Consider the following 17157-nt stretch of genomic DNA (forward strand, 5'->3'; position numbering starts at 1 on the left):
TGCACGGCAGGCTAGTCGATGCATTCATGCTGCTGATTGCACACGCTGAGTCTACCATCTGCAACCTCAGCGAAAATGGAAATTCATCAGACCAGACTATATTTTTCCAGTTACCCTAAGCCCATCACAGCCTCAGATATATTTTCATGGTTCACAGGAGTGGAACCCATTGTGGTCTTCTGCTGGTGCAACCGATCCACCTTAAGGCTGAATATAATTTTGAGTGTTAGAAGGTTTTTCTGCTGAGCACGGTAGAAAAGGGTAGATATCTAAGTTAGAATAATCTTTCTGTCAACTCCAACCAATCTGGACATTGTGCTCTGATCTTTCACTCTGATCTATCAACTCCTAGTACTGTGAAAGTAAAAAGGCCAGAAGAGCAGCATCTTCATGAATCCCCCCCCCCCATAAAAAAAAAAAAAATAAAAAACATCTGGTGGTAACACAATTGGCTGATGGGTTTCAAAGTGTTTCCACAAATGAAAGCGATGAACAAAAAATTGCAGTCATTATTCAGCTGCTCAACAATAAGACAAAACAAGATATGTATGTCAGATATAGATGGTTACAGCTGGGTAATTGCCAACATGTTAGCTATCACTATGCAATGCAAAGGTTAGTTATACTTCTTTGTTTAGTGCCCTTACAGTGCTAACGGAGATTTGCTGCGTTAATGCGGTTATGGCATTAACGTCATTTTAACGAGATTAACGCTGACAGCACTGGTAATTTTGCATTATGCATACTATACTTATATCAAGGATCACTTGGATGATTAAGTGATAACGTTAGCAAACAAGACAACGTTAGTCAGCTGGGTGTAGCTTAGCTACCAGCGACAAATTGTCATGTTAGCTGATAAAGTAATGGTCAGCTCAGTTACCAGCCTCAGGAGTTTGGATAAAATAGCTAACATTAGATATTAAGTGTTGTTGTCCATTTCCAGGCAAAGGTCCTGTTTGGCCAGATGGATTTACTTAGGTATAACTTATAGATATTATTAGATATTACAAAATAATTATTACTAACTTGCTTGACACCTGTTGCACAATCCTGCTACCTGTGGGTTCAATCAGCAAAAAGGTGAATAATCTGCTAGCAGTCTTTAATTTGCCCGTATGATGCACATACACACACACACAACCGAAAACAAAAAGCTGTGCACTTTGCCAAAGACTACCCAGCAAGGCAAAAAGCATCCAAACACTGAAAGCTTCGTATCAGCTCCACATGGCACTGCTGTCTGAACTACTGTCTCACCATTCCTCCTTCAGCTGAGTTCAGAGTACACTCCAATATTACTGAATATGTAAAAACCACTAAAGCCATTCACTAACAAATTTTATCTCATGCCATATTTGTTTGTTTCGTTGTTTTTACGTGGAGTTTTGTTGTCCTTTGTTGATGTTAATGATTAGTGGACTCCATTTCTAAGGCAGTGTTCGCCAGTGCTGCTCATTTTTGATGCTGGAAGTAGAAAAGAGGCACTGAGGCGAGACGCACTTGAGCGTGAGGATCACGTCCTTTGAAGTTTTGCAGAAAATATGCCATGACTTTTTTCACTCCACTAGCTGTTAGACACTTGAGAAGGTCAGGGAATGCCTCATTTTAAGTTGCCTTACAATGTCTTCAGACAGTAGTTGATAAAATGAATTAGGTAACATTTTCTTAATGTATACAACACATACTAAATAAAAATAAAGAAGAAAAAGGACACTCATCTGATCTCTAACACAGTTTATATACCAAACAGAATCAAACTGAACTGACGAAAACAGACACATAAACCAAAGGAGGTTCTTTGAAGGTTGCAGAGTAATGTAACCAGAGACATAGAGGGAAAGATAAACACAAGAGGCGGGGGGATGCTGAAGGCACACAGCCACATGTTTGACTTATTGATTATGTGTGAAATCTCATCCACTCTACATGGCTGTAAGGTGTGCAGCATTAGTTATTTATAGCAGGGTGACTACTCTCACGTTTCCACACTGCCGTCGGGAAATTTTCTGATCAATGCCATTTTCACCGACTCTCTTTCTGGCAGTGCAGCTTACCCTCACCTCGGTTCGACATAATATGGTCCGAGATCGGGGAAACACAGGGTGATTGCACATTACAAATTTATGGTGAAAACCCTAAAGCGACCCGGGCTGCCTCTTCTGCCTTGTTGCTGTTCAGGATTAAGGTCAACAAGCATGGAGCAAAAAGTCTGGCGGTTAATGGGCCAAGACGCACACTGTCTACCCAAAATGTCACAGGTTTGAATCCAGCTTGTGACCTTTTTTGAATGTCATATCCTCGATGCATTCAATCTTTCTGGCCATTGTGCTGTTGTGTTTGTCAGCAAAGCACACATGTCATTAAAATGCTTTCATGCTGGATATACACAATACCTCTCGACCACCTTGAAGCTGCAAGTCTGAGTATTTGTAAGACTGATAGTAAAAAATTCCAGAGAGAATGTGGTGCATTTGAGCACATGATCTGATGGCAAATTATATCAGATATAAGAAGTTCTGATATAGGTCAGGAGATTTGGAGGCGTTTTATATTAGTTCCTGGGTGATTTGCCCAGTGGAAGCTGGACGGGGCAACTGGAGTGAATTAAAGGGCACCAAATCCCATGTTCTAATATATAGCCGTAATAGATGTGGAATCCGTAAAGGCAGAAACAAGTCAGTTGTCTGGATTTTGCCTGGCAGTTTTACCCACAGGCTTTGGCATAGAGCATTTGGGTCAAGAAATAGTATCAATCAAAAAAACTGCAGGACCCAACACAGTAAAGCAGATAGCAGTAAAGGTGGGTAAACGGACTCAATTAAATAAGTAAAATGTGAGTTTTTGAGAAGGGAATATTGGACTTTTTATAATAGCTATAGCTCATACTTGCTTTAAAAGTAGACTTTGAACAATATTTTAGGTTTATATATTCAATGTAATTTTATTTATAGTGCACCAAAATACAACAGCAATGAGCCTCAAGGCGCCTTATATTGTAAAGTTTTTTGAAGATCTGATCCCAATCATGTGGTGGTTTTGTTCCTTTTCCTGTTCAACTGTTGGTCACCAGCTGATTTCACTGATCCTTATCCTATTACTCAAACTGCTACTTTTATAGAAATATTTTAAAATATTAAATTACTTTAAAAACTTTCCCCATTTTTCACAACATTTTTACAACTCTTTGACGTCACAAAAAAAATAATGAAAGAAATTAGCCTGGATGCACTCTCACTTTTCTTAATCATTTCATGACTTCCCAGAATTATCTTGTAATCCTCCAGAAACTGGTCCAAAAACCCAATGCAGTGAACTACTGAACTTAACCTGACAACTATACTTCAGTTTTTTGAGAATACCACAGTTTATGAAATGTTATCCCCACATCCATCCACCCATTTTTGACACTTTGGGATTTGGGTCACGGAGACAACAGTCCAAGCTAAGAAACCCAGACTTTCCTTACCCCAGTCACCTCCTGCAGCTCATCCAGGAGGACACAGAAATGTTCCCAAGCCAGCTGACAGATATAATCTCTCTATTGAGTCCTGGGTCAGCCCTAGGGCATCCTCCCAGTAGGACATGCTAGGAATACCTAGGAGACATCAAGGAGGCATCCTAGTCAAGTGCCTGAACCACCTCAACTGGCTCCTTTCGATGTGGAGGTCCTGCGGCTCTACTCCGAGCCCCTCTCAAATGACCGAACTCCTCACCCCATCTATAAACTCATTTCAACCGCTTGTCTCTGTGACCTCATTCTGTCTGTCACTACCCAGAGTTTCTGACCACCCAATCCATCACTCGATCTCATGGTCCACTCTCCCCTCACTTGTGAACAAGACCCAGAGACACTCAAACTCCTCCACTTGGGGCAGCAACTCATCCCTCACCCAGAGTGGGCACTCCAGCCTTTTCACCACCACAGCGGAGTCATATCAGCCCTTGAAAGTCTGACATGAGTGCTGACTTTCAAGGGCTTTAATGAAAGCATTAGGAATTACATCCACTGTTATACATACTTCCCCATTTTCAGAGGCTAAACCATAAATGGACCGAATAATATAATTTTAAATATAAGGACTCTTTGTAATATACGGATGAAGCTCTTTTGTAGTCAATGACTGCCTAAAGTCTAGAGCCCAAGGACGTCACCACCAAACCACCAGCAGAGACACAAAGCAAAGAAACACAAGCAGACAGTTGCTGAACTAAAAACAGGGACACAACCACAATTTCTCTGAGACAGATCTCAAAGCGAAGGATCTGTAAAGACTGATCACAAAATACCAACAACACAGAAGTTTTACTTGCAATGAATTACTCCCACTGTATTGTGGTACTGATACCACTATACTAACCAGGCTAACAGCATATTATAAGCCGTGAACACTTATGTACACACTACATCATTTTTTTTTCCTTTGTTTTAACAAATTTGTAAGAATTTCATGCAAACACTTCTGAACTTTTTCACTATTGGGTATTGTGAAAAATAAATCTAATCCATTTTGGAAGACGTCTGTGGAACAACTGGAGCGCTGTGAATACTTTTTGGATACGCTGCGAGTCCACTTGTACATTTCAGTGCATCTCTGATGTTCACTTCTAGTCTGGAAAGTGGTTATTTGCTTCCATTAGGAGCTCCTGAGTGTTCTTCTTGTAGTTTACTTTTTTCAGCCAGGACTTCACATCCTTATTCTTCTGTGGCTGTGAAGCCTTTAATGCCCTTGAACATTTTTTAATGTTATGGCCTAAAATGTAACAGTCCAAAAATGTGTCTAGATTATCCCCCCTTCTAAATTCAAACTATAGCTTTGTGGCTTTTACATGTTGTTGTTGAGTGCTTTATATAAAACCTTCCCAGTTGCTAAACATTACTGGAATATCACAACTTCCCTGGTCTTTAAAACATGTGTAAATATAGTAGCTATATAGTATCTACTATTTTTAACATTTACTTGTTTTACTTGTTAAATCATAACTGGCTTTTTTGTTAACACTTGTATCATTTGTGAATTTATCATTTTCTCTGTTGGTTTTATACTACACCACATGTGTTAGTAGATTGCTGCCCACAGTAGGCATTAAAGTCAGACCGATTGTTTGTCAGACCCCGAGCGCTTTAGAGTCGATACGTGTTTGTTCTTTGCCAATATCAGGGCTTAAAGCAGGGACAAATTCTGTGCCCCAAATATATTTTGGACATGAATTGAAACTGCTTGTGATTAGACAACAAACAAAACACCAATGGAAGAGACATGTAGAGGATTTTCAGAATCAGTTTTCTGTCTCTTGCTAAATGTTTATGCTTCAATTTGTATCTTTTCTGCATCAACAGATAGTGGAAATGTCTCTATTTACATAAAAGAAAGAGAAAGTGAAGCAGAATGCAGGAAGGATGACACAAATATTTATTTTTCTGTAGGATACATTTTCTCATGATATAATCCCAGCTGAGCCAACACGTCGCTTATTTGAACAAGTTTAATCATGCGCGTGTGGCCTTTGTGTCATAGTAAATTGATTTTTTTTCAATAATTTATCCACTTCTGGAGTTCAGCGAGATTTCTGTTCATGTCCAGAACTTTAGACGTCTCTGTGTTTGGCGTGATTTTGAAGAGTCTTCATTGCGTGACTAAGAATGAGAGAAATCTTGAAGGACATGCGAGGGCCTTAAGATTAGTTAGACACCAAGCAACAAAACTTATGTGGGACTCAGAAATCAAATATTGTAATGTTGTATCTGCTGATCCTTCTGCCATCTCTCTCTTCCATGGTTATGAATCTGCATGTAAAAGGGGAAGGGATGCTGCACCACTAAGGGCAACATGTCCCCACTTCTTCGATGTATTGTCAGTCTGCCCCAGGGCAGCTGTGGCTACAACTGTAGCCTGCCTTCACCAGTGTATGAATGTGAGAGTGAATGAATAGTGGTATTGTAAAGCGCTTTGAGGGGTCCCGAAAAGCGCTATATAAATGCAATCCATTATTATTATTATTATTATTATTATTATTATTATTATTATTTCTGTATAAGATGCTAAACTGGTAACACAAGCACAATGAATCATGGCCATCCCAGAAATCATGACCCATTTCAGAAACACAATGCGATCGTTGCCAAATGTAAATCCTCGCATTTACATTACATGAAAGGACCGTCCACAGAAAATGCATCACTCGCTGGTTCCTCAGCCTGATACAATTAGGCTGCCGGATTTCAAGTCAAACACAACTTTCAAAGCTTCAAAGAAGCTTTACTCTTTGATGCTTGTCTTTGACGCGTGTGGTTTCTTAACAGCAATATGCAATGTAATGAGTCTACTGATGTGAAACAATCGACTAACTAGCCCATTAGATCACGATGATGATGATGTGAAAACAAAGACAAGATCCCTGCTTCAGTGCATTTTTCAAATTACTGCAAACTTTTTTACACCACAACATACACTTTTTTCAAAAATCTTTTTTTTTTTCCAAATGAAATGTGGTTCCAGGCTGCATTCACACATATACGAGCAGATGTTTTCTATGGGAGAGTTAAAAAAGACAAGCAAGAATATTTACCACAGGCATAATTATACATAGTCATATATTGTCCTATAATGATCTAAAACACCAGAATGCTCGAGAATTTTAACCCCTGTATTCAGCTGATGACTCAGTCGAGGATATCTATTTCCTGTGGTTACCACTCACATCACAAAATATCCAGTAAAACCTGCTTCATTTTACTTTGTCTTACATGCTTGATATCTGCATCGGGTACATCAGTGTGTAGACTGTTCGATGGTTTTACCTGTAGGCTTACATGGCTGAAGTCACTGATGCATTAACAGCCAGATGGTATACTAAGTCATCAAAATGTAATGAAAGCCCTCTCTGCATGATCCAAATAAAGCCTGACGGCATGAAACCTCCCTCTGATAACGTCAGACATTACTTAACCTCCAGTCATTGCTATATCAATCAAAAAATATTATAACATCTTCCAACTTAAGTGGTTTAACAAACATGTCAGAGGCATTAGGCAGACATTTAAATACAGTTTGGCAAGTCAGCATATAGCCTAAGGTTTATTATCCTGTGAGCTGTAAGAAGGCTGTTTATGGCTTACCCAGACCCAGCAGGTCCACGGCTGACTCTGTGCCTTTCTTAGGACTGCCTCTGTACTCTGCCTGTTGAGGAGAACAAAGAGAAAAGAGAAATATATATATAATATTGATATAAAATATAATATTTGATTTGTTCAAGCAGGGTATTTGATCAAAATTATAACATTACTAGACTGTAGATGGTAATTACATCCATAGAGACTAGACCTTTCACGATTCTGTATAACAATCCAATATTGATCCTTATTAAAGATACTAGATTGGATCATCAATGAGAGCAACTGGCCCTAAGATGAGTAATCTCCTTTTAATGCAGCTATAGTCTGCAAACCTTTTCTACTGCAAGTTTGTCAGGATGACTTTTAGTTAATCATATCCTCATTATATGGGCCATCGAGTACATTCTGTGACTTCCACAGCAGAACCAAGAAGTTGGCATTTTGACTCACCTCAACAATTCTATTACATTTGATTTCAGTGGAGAGTATGATTTCATCTATGGATCCTGAGGCAATTTTGACTGCTACGACACTACATGAAGTGTTTGATGCTTTAATGACTTACTAGCCTGCATATATGCACGGGGTGATGTAATGTACATTCCTGCTGGCAGGATCAGTTGCTAAATGTTGTGTTTCACAAAGTGAAGCAGTGAATCAGCAAAAGAAAGGAATTAATCCCAACTTAAGAGAATAAGGTTTGTGGTGCAGCTCAATATGTATTATATTGAGATATGTTTTAGGAATTTATCCTACAGTCACTGAACTTAATTGGAGAGAAACTGTCCTGGTCCGGGTGAGTGCGGGGTTTTTCCACTCTGCTGGGCTCCACCTTCAGGCAGAGACTCCAATCAGCTTTCACACCTGATTCCAATCAAGTCACCAGCATATAAGACCAGCACTCACAACAGACCTCTGCCAGATCTACTGCTAACTCACGTTACGGCTACGCCGCCAAGCCCTTGTGAGAGCCTCTTAACAATTGCATTTCTCCTCACCGTGTTTTCTTTGTCATAGGACCCACCTGGCCGTCACGCTTCACAAGCTGAACTACACACATCTCCGCCTGGACGCTGGTTCTCTGTCATCTGGTTGCTTCCTTATCATCATAAGACTCCACCTGCCTGCCTCCCTGCCAGGTCCCTTGCTCCAAGTATATTCTGGACCCTCTCTGGACACTCCTCACCCAGACCCCCTTGGACACCCCCTCCTCACATGACACTTTCACCTGCAACGCGTAAGCCCAAACCACCACAGTCTAATCCTTCGGCTACGATTCACTAGACCGCCACTGACTGCCTGTCTCTTCTCATTATAGTGACTGTGTACCTCCACCCAAGCCACTGCCCCTTTTTCCATTCCCAGGATCCGTCTATGAAATCTTGCACCTAGTCATAGCACTCAGTCAGAGTTTCATGTTCATAGTTTGGCCTCACAGTTCTCAGTTCATAGCTTCCACAGTTCATAGCATTCATAGTTTCCTGCTTTGTAATTTAACTAGGTACTGTAAATAAAGCACTGTGTTCACGCCCGTTTTGCCTCCCTCTGTGTCTGCATTTGAGTCCACACCCACAGCCTGGCCCTCTCGGCCGTAACAGAAACAACTGTCAGAACACATTTTCCTACAGAATTACTTGGTATCTGTGGCAGCAGAGTCAGGTTTTGTTAGCTGTTGGGTTTTGGTTTAGACAGATGTTAAATATTCAGAAACTAGAGGATGTTACCTTTCAAATAATGTCCTAAATATTTCCTTTAAAAGCCTTCAATTCATCCAAAATGCTCTAGAGTGTACTGACAGATACTAGAAAGAAATTACATATTTCCCCGATATTGGTTTCTCTTCATTGGCTCCCTGTGAAATCCAGAATCAAATTTAAAATCATTCTCCTCATATATATAAGGTCTTAAATAATTAGCCCCCATCTTATCTTACATACCATTGTACTGTATCACCCCAATAGAGCACTTTGCTCTCAGTCTGCTGGCTTACTTGTAGGGGTACTTAAAAGTAGAATGGCACGCAGCGTAAGTAAGTATTCTAGTGTCATGCGAGGCCATCTTTCCGACTTCTAAAGCCTGGCCAAAGTTGGGTCATTGTAAACAGGACAAAGATCCCAGGCATGATTGGGGTGATACAGTACAATGGTATGTCGGTCATCCAAGTAAAGAAATTCCAATATGGAGACTGAGGGAGTGACTTGAATGAGAGACAAAAATGTTTCTCCCACTAAAGAATCAACATTCTGGAATACAAAGAAAGATTCTTGGCACCAAGGCTCAGGAAATACAGGTTATACACTATCTGAAAGGCTCTTGGTCCAATCCCCTGGCTGCTCCAGTGTGTATGCCAAAGTGCCCTTGGGCAACATACTGAACCCCAAGTTGCTCTCTGATGCGCACATCAGAGTATGAGTGGGTGAATGTTAGACAGCAATTGGACGTAGAAGAAAGTGCTGGTATGAATAGACGTCAATGGGTGAATGAGGGATGCTGTATAAAGCACTTTGAGTAGTCGAGTAGAATAGAAAAGCACTGTGTAAGAACCAGGCCAGTTACGATTATCTCCCACAGCAGCAATTCTACAACAAAAGAAAAAAAAGAATCAAGGCGTTGGAAAGTCTAAGCCAGGGGTCTCAAACTCCAGTCCTCGAGGCCCGGTATCCTGAAACCTTTCCATGTGTCCCTGTTGCAACACCTGAATAAAATTAGTAGGTCCTTAGCAAGAGTATAGAACTTGACTGCATGCTAAAGTGGCAACCCCTAACCCTACTCAAGTAAATCTAAGTAAATGTAAGTGTTTGGAAAAATGTACTTCTTAAAGTACTTTTATTACACCATGTTCATTCACTCATGAGCTGCTGTAACATGAATCAAATGGCTGAGGTGGCTGAACTGCCACCTCAGCATGCAGTCAAGTTCTATCTAAGCTATATAATTATGGGCTGTTATTAGATTTTCATGCTCGTTTCTGCATTCTGGCTTAGTTTTTGTTAAATCAATACTAACAGTGTAACATGTTATATGTTGTTCATTTCAGGTTTTATTCGCTTTATTTTAAGAGCTTGTAAAAAAAACTAGATATTTGTTATGTCCTGACATATAAAACCCCAGAACAGAGAAGACGAATTTTAACACAAGTTCTATTGGCCGTGATGGTGGCCATGTCCACAAGATGCACAGCATCATTTTTGGCATAATGTTTCTCGCATCATCATTCCTTAAGCTCTTTCATGGCCTCTATTCAATCAGACTGTCATATTTTAGAAGTTTATCAGGGATATACTACCTTGGTGATATTGGTTACTGATATTGTAATCGTGCTAATTTAGCTTTAAACCTGATAAGTTGAGCAGAATCGGAAAGTAGTGCAGGTAGGAGAAGAAGACAAGGAAAGCGGCTAATGAAAGAACGACAGCAAGGAAGAGAAAGATGGGGATTAATGTTCAGGGAAGACACGAGAGTGAAGGGGTGTGGAGACAGACAGTGGAACATCGGAGAAAAAGAAGTGGTGAGAGAGAGAGAGAGTCTAAAAGGGTAATACGTGGGCCAAGAGAGATCTACAACACTGGTAACAAACCCAATTGGCCCCCCAACAAAAGATCGATGGAGCACATTCGATTCTATGTTGTTCCAATCCAAGGCAATGAAAACAATTACCGTGTCCATGCCTAATCAGGAATGCATTGGCTGTAAATTGATGTGTGTTGGGACTGCAGCAAAGTGTGAACAGCAGCGCATGAACTGCAGAAGGAAGGAGCATCTCTGTACAGCAGCCAGAGGTTGGACTGTGCAATGCATTCTTATTGGGAAACAGTCAAGGACCATTCTAGGGAATTTTTAAGGAAAAGCAATAATGAAACTAAGGTTGAGGAATACTTATTAGTAAAATTCACTTAAGTTAGTGGCCAATAACTGCATGATAAATTTCTGTACAGTTAGAAATGTTGAAAAATTTCTATTAAAAAATCCTCCCAGTTTATCTTATGAGATAAATCTTAAATCAATATAAAAGAATAAAAAGGGGATTGGGGAGGTGGGAGGCAGCAAATGGTGACAGAGTAAACAGAGAAAACACTGTAAATAATGGAGTGAAAAAAGAAAAAACAATTCAAACCAAAATCTACGGTGGCCCTGAGAGGTCAAGGGCACTGCAACTTAAGAAAACACCTGCAAAAGCTAACAAAACAGAAATAAAGCACAACAGGAGTGTTTCTGGGGCAACGGTAATGTGACAGAAACTACAACATGAGAAGGATTCACTGAAACGAGCCATTGGTGTTGTGACAGAAAAAGATGCAGGTAATGTATGTTTTAATTGCATGAGTCACACGGTACTGTAGCTACATGTTTGCTATTAGCCGTTTATTGCTAGCTTGTCACTTTCGCAGCTGTTTTGGACCCAAAACACTCAGTCTATTGTGTTTTTGGTGCAGATTTTTATAATTTCCAATACTTTTTATTCACCTTCTGTTGTGTTTCGTGTGCTTTTGCAGAGCTTTTCTTTCTTCTCATGTGGCATTTTCTTAAATTGCAGTTTGACCTCTCAAGGCCACCATTAATTAAATTCTCATCACTTTTGCAAATTTGTTAATTGGTTTATTTATTTATTTATTTATTCATAGAACTTAATATAAAGAAGACCCTTATGTCAGATTTTGCTCTGCAACAGCAAATGGTGAGGCAACTGGGATTCAGCATTTTTTAACAAAGTGTACCATACTTGATTAAAAGCTTATTCAATTTAGTTTGAAAATGCAACTGGAAGGTTCTCAGGATTTTTCTTGTGTTGATAAAATGCTTGTTTTGTGTGCTTTTAGGATTGCTAACGATGAACCCTCTAGTTGTCAAAGAGTATTATTTTTCCGTATTAACCGCACTATGTATATTAAAGCAATGTGGGGAAAAAGAAGGTAATTTGTCAATTACAGAGGAGTGTTGGGGCCACGCATGCAAGATACAGTGGGCTACCACTGGGTCTAATGTTTGGCGTGAATTTTGCTGAAGAAAGCATCAGGAAATTTTTCATCACACCTGCTCAACAAAGATATCGGGGAACTGGTGACAAATGTTGGAGATGTGGGGGAGATGGTTTCCATATCTTTTGGGATTGCAAAGTTATTCGCCAGTATTGGTCTCTAATCCATGAACATCTACAAAATGTTTTTTCATTTGTTTTTCCTTTAACCTTTGAGACCATATTTTTGTGCAATGTACCAGTGGATAAACTGAATTCCAATGATAGAAGACTCTTGTATATCCTACTGGCTGCAAGTAAGAAGCCCCTTACGAGGAGAGGGCTTAAGCCTGAACCACCAACGATGGAAGATTGGATACATTCTGTACAAGAGATCTATACGATGGAACAATTGTCATTTTCTCTTAAACTTCAGAGGGATACCTTTTGCAGAATATGGTCTAAATGGACATGTTAAGCCTGTGAGGTGTGATTTTTTTATGAACCATGCTTTTTTTTTTTTTTTTTTACGTTAAAGCCCTGAGTATTATGCGAACTTACCTGCCCTGCTACCTCCTAACGCAAGTCTTTTTTTCCTTTTCTTTTGTCTTTTCTCTAATCTTTTTTCTCTTTTTTTCTCTTTTTTCTTTTCAATTATAAGTTAAAAAATGTGAAAGCAAAGAGTGTAAAAAGCCATACCACTGTTATGTTCAATTGCTTTCTCAATAAAAGAGATAATGATAAAATACAAATATAAAAAAAACCCGCTCACACCTCACAGACGGCAGCTTACAGTCCTGCGTAAAGATGAAAGTGACTTCGTACAGCCCCGGTCTGCAGAAGCTGTGTGCAGAGGTTAGGAGCAGGAGTCCCATTGTAAACATACCACGGCAGACCCGACAACGTTTGCATGAACATGCTTTACAGCTTCTCTTTATTAACCACTTTTCACACACGGTTGCTGTACACATGCAGCTGGCTTTAGCTTTCCAGCACACAGCCCGACACATAACACAACAGCAGAGAGAGCGCAGACTTTAAGGCGGCGAAGCCTGATTGCGGATGACGCTCAGGTGCGACCACCTCTCCTGCAGCGGCACTGCAGGCCACGCCCCGCCATACACATTAACCAGGTAAAATAAATATTTATGCAGATATTTTGCAAATATTTATTATTCACTTTTTTCCGATTATTTTTAAAATTCAGGTCAAGGCTCTACATGCTCCGAAAGCCCAAAGGCGATATAAGGATCCGTTTTTGTTTGCGACATGGATAATTTAAGTTCAGCTTTTTAATTCATTTAAGAGAGACCTTCAACTGGATGTTTTTATTTTTTGTTATAATTTTTTAAGAGTTCAAAATGTGTTCATTAAATAAATAAAATTGCATTTACTTTGTAGCCTTTCATGGATTTCATAAGCAACACACTATAGTTGTTTATACAAAGCATAAAGGTAAAAAACAATGTGTGTAGTGTTATCTTCATTTTAGATGTCAAAAAGTATTTGCGGCTCCCAGTGTTTTCTTTTCCGTGCAAACCGGGTCCAAATGGCTCTTTGGGTCTTAAAGGTTGCTGACCCCGGGCTTAACAGCATCAGTATGTTGTAGATTCAGTCAAGATCTAATATGATCTAAAATATTTGTCATCAAAGCTGTATATTATCAAATTTACACAGAAAAACAGATCAAACTTTAGTCTTAAATTCTCTTAAGTCCATCACGGGCCTTTGCAAGAAGACAGCAACAAGTGAGCGTGTTACTGTATGCCTGTCCATTTGATTTCAGAGCATGCAGAGTGTGACAAAATTGAGACTACATAGCCTTTCAATGCTACATCCCACACAGCAGCTGTGAAACAGAGAAGAAATAAATAAGGAAATCCTAAATATCACTGTGGGTGAAAAGCTTAAATTTTCTTCTGTATATTCGGAAGGATTTGGAAAGACATGCTGCCAAAATTTGTGGCCTAACGCTTGACAGTCACGCAGAGCATTCCTGCCCACAATCTGGTTATGGAGAAACGAGTATCCCTTGTAATTAGTTATCTGAGGTGACACAAAGTGATGCAGCTGACAGACGGCCAGCGACAGACTGTGACTGGCTGTCAGGGTCAGCTGCGTTTGAAGAGAGAATGTGGAATTGGAAGGGAGACGCCAATCGATAACCAGCCCCCCAAACAGGTGAATAGAGTCTTTACTTGATGGCGATGGCAGTTTGAATGAAATGCACCAAGCAAACTAAACTCTCTTATGGCTGCTGTCAAATCAGATCACCTGTCAAATACACACCAGTCAAAGCCACCATCTGACGGCTGTCACACGGAACGTCTGCGCTGGGGCGCAGCCTGCTGTAAGTTCCTCCCTGATGTACTCAACAGACAAGCCAAGTGACAGTGAAGCACTGCCTGCTCAGTCTAATCTACCTCCCTTTAACAAGAAGTTGCTGAGTAAAAACAGACACAACATGTCAGCGCAAGGTCCAGTTTAGCGGCTTTGTTGCAACTTTCGATCAAGCTGAGCGATGTTAAACAGCCAAAATGAAGCCACACAACAAAAGAGTGCTGTTATTCTCCTGGAAGAGGTCCTTTGTCCTGTGAGCATTGTGTACTGTAGCGCTGTCCTGTTGAAAAACCCAGTTGTTGCCACACAGATGAGGACCCTCAGTCATAATGGACACTCTCTGCAACATCTGGACATAGCCTGCAGCTGTTTAACGACGCTCCATTGTTCCACCGAAGGAAAAAGCACCCCAAATCATTATGGCGCCCCCTCCACTGTGGCGCGTAGAGAACGTCTCAGGTGGGATCTGCTTGTCATGCCAGTAACGTTGGGAACCATCAGGACCATTAAGGTTAAGTTTTTTCTCATCAGAGAAGAAAACTTTCTTCCACCTTTCAATGCCCCATGTTTGGTGCTTAAAGTCCAAACGGTCAGTTCTGTGGCGTTCAAGGCGACGAGGCCTTTGAAGATGTTTTTGTTTTTGAAGCCCTTGAGTGTCAGATGCCGTCTGATGGTTGTGGGGCTGCAGTCGGCACCAGTAACGGCCTCAATTTGGGTCGAGGATCGTCCAGTGTCTTGATGGACAGCCAATTGGTGAAATTCTTTTGGGTCTTCCACTTGACTTTTTGTTCCATAACCCTCAGAATCATTTAAAATATTCCAAATGACTGTCTTACTGCGTCCCACCTCAGCAGTGATGTCGCGCTGTGAGAGACCCTGCTTATGCAGTTCAACAACCTGACCACGTTCAAAAAAGGAAATGTTTTTTTGCCTTTGCCATCAGATTGTCATGACAGTGTGACCACCTGACAGATAATGACAATGAATCCACATTTTTGCACAGATTTGACCTTTCAAAGGCATGAGGTACTGTTTCAGTTTAAGCGTTGTTTTCAATAAATTGCACGCTCAAAAAATGTTTTGTCTCACTCCCATTTCTTCTTGTTGCATGTTGAAGGTCTACTTGGAACATTGTTAAGATCCAACCATGCAAAATATGATATTTTTGCCATTTTTTTAAATGGTCTTAAACTTTTATCGGGACTGTATTAAGTATCCAAACAACCAGAATTTCTTGTAATTTTTTCAAGTGGTTTTGAACAATTATTAAAGACCAAAAACGTTTTTTTTTAATTTTCAGTCCAGTCCATTTGAGAAGAATTATTATTATTATTATTAATTTATTTACTGTGAGCCACTCAACATTGACCCAGTGAAGTGTTGCGTCTACACATAACAGAAAACGTAGCCGAGAACCCACTTTGAACTGTATCTTTAGGCACTCTGTTACTAGCAGTTGTTGCCAAAAACACATAATTTTTTCCCATTTCTTCAGTTAAAGCTACAAAAAAGGCTGAGGTATGCCAAATTACACAAGAACTGGACTGAAGCTCAGTGGTAACAGGTTATGAATGAATCCAAAATGTAAAATTTTTCACACAAACCTTTAAATATGTATGAAGGTGGTCAGGAGAGAGGTACAACAGTAAGAGTCTACACACCCGTCTGTGAAAGCATGCTGGAGGCTCTGTCATGGTTTGGGGAGACAGTCAGTGGTGTGGGAACCTGCTCAAAACTATTATTAATTATGAACGCAGAACAGTGCCACCAGATTTTGAGCTACCGTGCAATACGATTTGGAAAGCATCTGATTGGCAAAAGCTTGATTTTTCCAGCAGTTATGTCTACAACACACTGCTAATGCTCCTCAAAGCCTGACGTCAACATTATTGAAGCAGTGTGGATTCATTTTGACGACAACAGAACAAAAGGCAGAAACATCCCAAGAAGAGTCGGAGAATCATTCCAGAACCATATCTAACAAAATATAAAGAAATGAAGGTTGGCTCACTACTTCACTGTAACATATATCTTATTTAATATAATATAGTGCATATGTATATAATTTCAAATATAAAATATAGATATATTATACTTTATAATATTTTTATAATATATATATTATATAAACACCAATGACAGCAAGTGTGAAAGGAGACAAAAAGGGATGTATAAGGCAAAGACCTGGACATGATCTGGGAATGAGCTGCCTGAGACTGTGTATGAATATTCATTCACTCGTTGCCTGAAACTGGAGTTAACATTCTCCAGGTACATGCCGCGTTCAAATTACATCAAAGCGTGAAATAATGCTGTTATAGAAAGTGCTTGATGAGGCGATAAGCAGGAGTTGGAAAGCATACCTGGCATTTCCGCTTCTACGCTGAGCTTATATTAAGTGGACAGCACAGGCTGACATCTCAAAGGGAAAACAGCAGATTGTACATGCACACAGAGGCATGACCTTTAGTATTTATGGATGTCTACCATCTTCAGCACAACAGGTCAAACAACGTGCAATACAGAAAAAAGGGCGCTGCTGTCAGGGCCGCTGAATAACAATGCAATAATGTGCGAATAATGTGGTGTTCGCAATTATATTAAAAGGGCACACGATATAGTTTCGTTTAGTTTGAAATTAAAATGCTATAGAGATTACTATCCCACTGAACAATGCCTTAAACAGAAAGTTAAATCATCAAGTTTCATCAGAACTACTACATATTTTGGAACAGATTAAATGAAT

At 39.9% G+C, this 17157-nt stretch overlaps 1 protein-coding gene across 3 annotated transcripts in view; it reads right to left on the reverse strand.

Annotated features, from left to right (window-relative positions):
* The window catches only part of LOC120741646 (stromal membrane-associated protein 1-like), a 140060-nt gene that overhangs the window by 43621 nt on the left and 79282 nt on the right, over positions 1-17157 (reverse strand). For all 3 annotated transcript variants that reach the window (XM_040044619.1, XM_040044620.1, XM_040044621.1), the window contains one exon: positions 7121-7181. In XM_040044619.1, the coding sequence (XP_039900553.1) occupies positions 7121-7181 (61 nt within the window). The remainder of the gene's footprint in view (positions 1-7120; positions 7182-17157) is intronic.

Source organism: Simochromis diagramma, unplaced genomic scaffold (genome assembly GCF_900408965.1).
Source record: "Simochromis diagramma unplaced genomic scaffold, fSimDia1.1 OVJJ01000486.1, whole genome shotgun sequence".
Lineage (NCBI taxonomy): Eukaryota > Metazoa > Chordata > Actinopteri > Cichliformes > Cichlidae > Simochromis > Simochromis diagramma.